The 7,625-nt window shown below is 42.6% G+C and overlaps 1 protein-coding gene across 2 annotated transcripts in view; it reads left to right on the top strand.

The window, feature by feature from the left end:
- The first annotated feature begins 119 nt into the window (after nt 1–119).
- The window catches only part of PQLC1 (PQ loop repeat containing 1), a 73,484-nt gene continuing 65,978 nt past the window's right edge, over nt 120–7,625 (top strand). For both annotated transcript variants that reach the window (XM_009277191.2, XM_009277190.2), the window contains exon 1: nt 120–409. In XM_009277191.2, the coding sequence (XP_009275466.1) occupies nt 207–409 (203 nt within the window). In that variant the 5' untranslated portion in view covers nt 120–206. The remainder of the gene's footprint in view (nt 410–7,625) is intronic.

Below are 7,625 nucleotides of genomic sequence, written 5' to 3'. Positions count from 1 at the left end.
GCGGCTGGAGCAGCCCGCGGCAGAGCCAGGCTCGCGTCCCGTCCCTTTCACCAGGTCCTGGCCCTGCGAGAGAGGGCGCAGCCATGGTGCCGCATCCCATCCCGGAGCCCGTGCGTGGCTGAAGCCGACCTCCGCCGGAGAACTGCAGCGGAAGGCGATCCCTCAGCGTGACTGCCCCCGGGGCAGCCACCCCGCTTCCCCCCGTCATGGAGGCGGGTGGCTTGGAGTGGCTGCTGGTCCCGATGCGCCAGCTGGTGTCGTGGGGTGCTGCGGGGGCCATGGTGTTCGGCGGCGTGGTGCCCTACATTCCCCAGTACAGAGACATCCGGCGGACGCAGAATGCAGAGGGCTTTTCCACCTACGTCTGCCTGGTGTTACTGGTCGCAAACATTTTGCGGATACTTTTTTGGTGAGTTGGTTTTGTGTGTGTGTGTGTGTCTGCCCAGTTCTGAAGGTTCTTGCTTGCTTGCTAGTTGTAAAGCTTTGATTTGGAATATTTGAGGAAATAACGTGTTTTACATACTTTCCCCCCTCTCTCGAAGATCATAATACTGTCTTTCCATAAGTGGGTGACTCTGCATTCAGTAAAATGAACCGGGCTCAGGAGCGCTGTCTGTTACCCTTGCCAGATCAGTGCTCTGATGTTCCAAGATGCAACTTTTTAACTTGTTGGTAAAGAAAGGAGGTTTATTCTAAGTCAGATTTTTTTGTTGCTTACTGTATTTTACATTTCCCTTGCCCCTCTAGCTCCATTCGCAGAGTGAAGGCCTTGGTCCCGCGCACTTATTTTAGCATCTAGTGGGTATTAACATCATTGGGACACTTGCCATATGTTCTTGCATTTTCCCGGGATGCAAACTGGCTTCAGAGGGGGTTCACTTCTAGAGCACCATGCACAGCTACAGATGAAAATATTCATTCTTTGATAAGCAGGCAAAAGGTGGGCTATCTTTTGAAGCAATTATTTTTGTTTTCAACACCACTTTCAATATTTAAAAGCAAGTTTGTTTCCATATTTAGGTCTTGTGCTGCTGGACAAAGAAAATGTTATTAGGGCGTGATTTCCGTGAATGAATTTTATTAACTTGTATTCCTCATTACTTCTTATAATATAGATGCTACAACACTGGGAATGTACTTGAGAAACCAAAGATGAAACAGTCAGGGAAATTACTGCAACTAAGAACAGTTATTCTAAGAATATTTTGACTACAAAATACTGCTTTGTAGTCCACAAAGAACTGATAGGTAACAGGCTACATCCTTTTGTTGGTTTCCAGTTTCTTTTTAAAGCTCCTCTGACTTTTTAAGCATAAGGAGCTTCCTGGATTCTTCTACAGCAAAATGCAACATGTAAGTGCTGTGCTGGAGTGCAGAAAACAGGGGACCCTGTCTTGGGACCACAGCTGGCAGTCAAACTGAGGAGTCATCGCTACTTGTTGCATTGGACCTATGTTTTCCTGGGGAGAAGTGTATGGAGCAGCTTTTGGAGAAAGCAGAGAGCAGAAGGGAAGTAGAGGAACTTGCAGGGGGAAGAAAAGTGAAAAGCCCGAGTTGACAGTTTGAGAAATAGAAATTGTCTAATTTCTTGTTTCACTGGAGGTAGTTGAAATATACAAATGATTTGCACCTGAATGGAGATGCTGGCAGTTTCGAGGTAACCCAGGCGAGTGCATCTGTTAAATGAGACTTGGACTGTGGAAGAACTGAAAGATCTTTAATTTGAGTTGATTTTAAGTATATCTAGTTAAGAGATGTGCAAAAGAATAAATACTACAAGTAATGAAAAGTTATAATTTATGTCAATGTTAAAAGATTTGTCAACACTTCAAAAGAGAGAGAATGCAGTTATATGGATAATTATGTAATTTTTTACTGTGAGTATTCAAGCCACGTAATAGTATCACTCCCTGACACATACTAGCTCTGTGTAGGCTCTGGTCATCTTGGAGCTCAGCGATGGCATGGAATGGCTTCATGCAGCATGTGCATAGGTGTGTCTGGCTACAGGGGGAGAGTAAGGCGTGCTGCTGGCTTGTGCTACAGCCACTTCTATAAGGAGATGTTGCAGGCATGAGCCTGCAGAAACCTTTGTCTCTACTTACAATGAATCGTCTGTCTCTAGTTCTATTGAACTAAAAGACAGAAAAGAAGACTTGCATAGTGATAATTCAGTCTTCCCTGAGAGAGAATATTTTGCTTCTCTACTTATAAAGGTTAGGCATCCCTGGTAGTTCATTATAAACACCAGTAAGTCATGAAAGCAGCATTGAGGGTGGATATTATCCTTGGGCATATGGATGATTAAAGGAAGATATCGGAGCAAGAGCCTCTGACTTCTGTGAACATGTTTAAAATGTTTGCACCCATAAAGCAGCTTGGCAATTCAATTTTCATGTTAGTTGTTTAATATCACCTATGGCTGATGTATTATCTGGGACACAGCGCTCTAGATAGTTTGACATAAACAGCAGAATTATTTTAATTGTGTACGTAATATTCATTGGAGGGAATTAGAAGGTTTTTGTTTGTTTTGTTTTAAATTTATTAAATAATTTGATCCATTCTTGTGCCGGAACAGAACTGTTCCTACAAGTAATTTTGTTTTGTGTTTAATTTTCCCCTAATCTGACTTTCGAAGTACCAGTTGATAAGGTTACTCCTCCTTCCCTTTAGCAAACTAGTCCAGACCTTAATCCAAGTCTCTCTTCTGAAAACTTTACTGACATATAGCTGCTGTTTTCAATTGTTTTTAGTTTCTCTTCATTACCCCTGGTTATTAAGTGTATGATTTGTGCCAGATTCATCCCTCCTGACTTCCCCTCCACCCTGATCCAAAAATAAGTATGTAAAGTTTTTAAGGTCTACCACTTTCAAGTTCTAATAGTGTTGCTTTTCAGGCCTTAATTATTTTTTAGGATGGCTCATGGTTGGTGTTTTTGAAGTTGTTTTTTTTTTTTTTAAAAAAAAAGACATTTCTGTAATTCGTTTCTGTTGTTACTTCCAGATTTTCCCTGAATTTCATATATTCTTGAATCTGAGGCTCACAGAGTGCAATGTTATGTATTTCAGATGCATAGGCAACAGGAACAGACAGTTCCTGCCTTTTATGCCATATTTCCTCTGTACTTTCACTCTTGAGTAGTGCTGATCTTTTTGTATCTCTGTCACTCATAACAGACCTTTCCCCTGTGGCTCTACTATACTTTGTTCACCTCAGCTGTGGGGGCAATTCCTTCACTTGCTATTTGTGAATTGGCAGATTCCACATGTTCCTAGAACTGGACTTTGTTATCTTAGAGGTTTGGGGTTTTTTTGGTAATGTCTGGTTTTGCAGTGGGTGAAGTTTTACCGTTCGTCTCCCCTCCAAATAGAGTATTTACTTCCTAATCTTCTTGGCATGTTTTATGTGTCAATAGAGTTGCAGCTGGTGTATTGCACTGTGACAGTAGCCAATGAACAAAGTACTGCTGAGATCAAGGATAACAATCCTGTTTCCAGTTACCTGTTTTCACAATTTCTCTTCATCCAATTAAGACTGTCTCCAATGGTAAGCCATCTTTTAAAGTCAAGAGGACTCAGTGCAATGCTTCTCCTCCTTGTCTTCCTCCCACCTAATCCCTTAGTTTCAGGGTGTGCTCAAAGAACTTCTGTTTGCTAGTGATGACAGTAACACATTATCCATTAAGTAATTTTTCATGCTTCTCTGTTTCACAATGTCTCAAAATGTCACCTTTAAAGAGACATTTCTGCTTTTACTTATGTGTGTTCGGCCTTGCTGTATTCCAACAGAGTTATATGCCAGAACTTTGTGGAAAAGCAGTGGGAGAGCACTTGTCTGCAAGAATGAAAACTGCATATGGATAGCAGTGGGCATGATTCCACTTTGCTTTGTTTATGCACACATGGCTTTTGTTTAGGAGAAAGAAAGTTTGACTGTGCAAACTTGTGCTTCAGTGTGTTGACCGTATGTGAAGTCTTTAGCCCTTTTAAAGAGGATTCTGAAAAAAAAATAAATTTGAGAAGTAGATGGTCTCTGCTCACAGCATCACACAATGGGGTCTCTGTTTACCAGCGTGAAAAGTAGATTTTGTGCTATGACTAGCCTTGATATCAAGTTAGCTTTATTTTTAGTAACAATCTATTGCTATAATTTTATATAACACTTCAAAGCAGCGCTTATTTTGGGGTGCCAGTGTAGCTGCTGGTCATGATTTATGATTGGTATCAGCTGCTCCTTTGTTCTAGTTGCCATTGTCAGTGCTGCTTCTCCTGTCTGTCTTCTCCAGACCCCATAGGTCATTGTTTCTCGCTCTCCAATCAGCTCAACTTCTGGACTGGTCAGCCTGGAGAAGGTCTGTGCTGTGGGTAAAGAGGAAGAGGCAGTGCAAAACTCAATGCCTTTGTAATTCTGGTACATATGAACATGTATAGAATGCTCCAAAAAAACTGATACAAATTTTTTCCCCTCTGCATTTTTAATAAAACACTTCATTACCAGTTTTGTTAGCTAAAGTCTTATTGTACTTGCTAGAGTTAGCTCCGATTTCTTGTTCAAGACTGGTTGTTAAAATATTCAAGGGACACCCTGAGTCTTACTGATGCTTGAGCTATGAGGTGGTTAATCATCTGGTTAAGCTGTCCTAGGCTGTTTTGAAGTTGTGGGCCAGCTTCAGAATGCACTGTGGCACTTGAACTCAGTTGTGACCAAGATGGACATATCTTCTTGGTTCATGTAGCCTGCAGTCTGCCAGCTGACTAGCTTTGCATTGTCATCATCAAGAACAGGAACAAGAAGGCGGGCGAGAGTTGTGTAATCAGTTGGGGGTGGAGGATGCAGGAAAACTTACTTGTGAGTTCTCCCTCTCTTCCCCCTTTCTTTTTTTAAAACAGAGCTTATGAGATAAATTATGGTTTCTTTTAATATTAAAATCAGAATAAATAGCTAGAGGAAAGGGAACTGCAGATTTCTTAGAAGTCAGCAGTAGGCATTTTTATTTGTATCTTGAGTAAGTTTAGCCAAAAGTAGTTATGCTCCCTGCTAGTCCCAGAAGTTTTTGGACTTTCTTTCAGTTTTGCGGTCCATAAAATGTTTTATGTAGTAGTATAATATGGTTTGTATATTTTCCAAGAAGACAATATTCTTTCCAAAAGTTTTGAGATGCAATTCTGTGGGCCGCTGGCCTAGACGTCATACAGCAACACCATAGAAATCCAAACAACAGAAAATGAAACAGTCCAATTTTGGAGTTGTTCTTGCAAAATAGTTGCCTTAAGACAAACTGTGGAAACAAGTTCTGGCAGTCAGGGAAAAGATGAAAACTATGGATTATGTTATTTTTGAGCAAAGGTAACCCTCTACCCATTCCACATCAGTTCACCTGAAACAGAGCGGGTTCTGAAAACTGTAACGTCAGTAGATCTGGGAGCTCTCTGTGCCGGAGTCCGTGGAATAAGCTCCCTGTTATGAGTAGAGGTTTACTGAGACAAGTATGCAGCTGGAGGTAATTTATAGGAAAATGTTGGACTTGTTGTTGTCTGGGGTAGATTCCTACATAGTTATTTATTTTGCTGTAACACCTATCATGCTACTTGTGGATCAGGTCCCTGCTGTCAGGTGTTGCTTTGGCTTCAGGTGGTGGGCCAGTGGCGTCTGTTTGTAGGACTTCCTGTGGGAAGGAGAAACTTGCTTTTAAGACTTCTGTTACTAAAATGATTCTTGCCAGCTTTTACCATGTGGGGAAGGTGGGTTGATGCTATAAACCAAGCTGACAGAGTGACTACAACTTTGAAAGATTGCGTTACATATGGCCTGCTGGTGGAATCTTGCTCAGATACTGAAAGCAGAAGTGTTACGCAATTCCTCCTCCTTTTTATAAATGCCAGAGAGCAAGGATAAAATGCACTGCTCTTTTGTACAAAAAGTAAAGGTAAAGTAGGATTTTGTATGACCAAGTGAGAAGCTTGTTTTGGGTGCTCCATAAAGTCCTGGAAATTTACGTGTTAAAGAGAAACTTTCATATCAAGAGATCCTGTTGTAAAACTAGTTTGTTTCTTGTTCTTCCTGCTGATTAAATTCTGTAACTGTATGGACTGCCTCTCAAGACAGCTGCCGTGCTGCTACACCAGGCTATCTGTCATGGCCCTGGTGGTGCGTGCAGTATCCTGCATGCTTTCCATCTTGCCTAGAATCTGTAACTTCCCAAAGAGCTGGAAAAGCCGACCCAGAGCGGTGAGGCCTGGAGTAACTTTGGTGGTTTCCACTCTTGCGGTGAGTGGAACTCCCTCTGTGACCTGAGGCGGTGCGGTGTTAGGCCTGCCCGTGTATGGGCAGAGGACAGGTGAGGCCCTGCCCCGGACGGGGCACCGCCTGGGACAGCAGCCAGCGGGTGGAAGCTGGGACAGCAGCCAGCGGGTGGAAGCTGAAACGGCTTCCAGCAGCGTAGGAGGAAACGGTGCGGTCAGGGTGATGGTGATCTGGTTGCACCAGCAGCAGTCAGTTTCTTTTCAGAGGTGTCTTAGGAAAGGAGATAAGCAGACCTTTTGTGTTTGGTATGGTTTGGGCTTCTTTTGCACAATCGGCATTTGCTGTTTTGAGTAGGCCCAGGACTGGAATAGCAGGATTATTGCAACAGGATTGAGTTGTACCGATGGAATTACCTAGTTTTCTACATGACTAGTTAGTCTCTGCTCTGGCTTGAATGTTCACTTCTCTTGTCTTCATCACCCTGAACGTGCATTAATTGTTTTAAGGCTGTTGAGATACTAATAAAATGTAAGCCCTTCCCCCCCTTTTTTTGCACATTTGACTAGTATAGGGAAGAAGAGTTCTTTTGTTTTTACAGTATTAAGTAACAGTGAAAAACTCTTTGTCTCTCTGTAGTCTGACATATAAAGTCTGAGTTCCCTGAATACTGCAAGTGTCACGGTTGTTCACTTTATGTGACAAAACATTGTAGTTGTGGGGTGAAAATGCAGAATAATGATGGCAACTCCCTCATCTCCAGGACTTCAAAGTTGTTCTTTTCCGTGAGCCCGTTCTAGTATCCTAAGGCTCTTCATCTTTCTCTCATAGTCAACTTTAATGTTCCTCCCCTCCCGGCTCCTGCTTTGGCAAAGATAGGAATCACCTCTGCGAGGCAGAAAGTAAACAGAACATGGAATAGCACGCTCTCCTTGCAGGGCTTGCATCTTGCAGTGCACCTGGCTCAAGCTGGCATGAGGAGTCTTAAACTGGATTAGTGTTGCTTTGGCAGGCCCTAATATCAATGCGAGGTAGAGTAAGCAGCTTGGAGTGGTGTTTGTTTCCATGATCCTGAGCAAAATGAGTGTTCTGGCTTTACTTTTAAAGCTTCAAGACCCTGACAGTGGTCCTTGACACTGGTATTCTCTTCAGTCTTCTTGTCATGGTAGTGTGGCGTAGGCCATGTCCTGCTTGCTCTGGCTGTTGGTCTCCATGGCAGCTGTTTGATTTCCTGTAGGTGTGACCTAGCTTAGTGTTGTGTTGTCTGTGAGACTCAGTTTGGGGATAGTTGTTTGGGGACATGTATTTCACATGAGTATGTTTTGTTGTGTAACCTTTGCCTTTGGCTGGAGGGTTGTAAAAAAAAAAAAAAAAAAAACCC

Source organism: Aptenodytes forsteri, unplaced genomic scaffold (assembly GCF_000699145.1).
Source record: "Aptenodytes forsteri isolate BGI_AS27 unplaced genomic scaffold, ASM69914v1 Scaffold338, whole genome shotgun sequence".
Lineage (NCBI taxonomy): Eukaryota > Metazoa > Chordata > Aves > Sphenisciformes > Spheniscidae > Aptenodytes > Aptenodytes forsteri.
The sequence above is the reverse complement of the archived record's forward strand: the minus strand, read 5'-3'. Positions and strand labels throughout refer to the sequence as shown.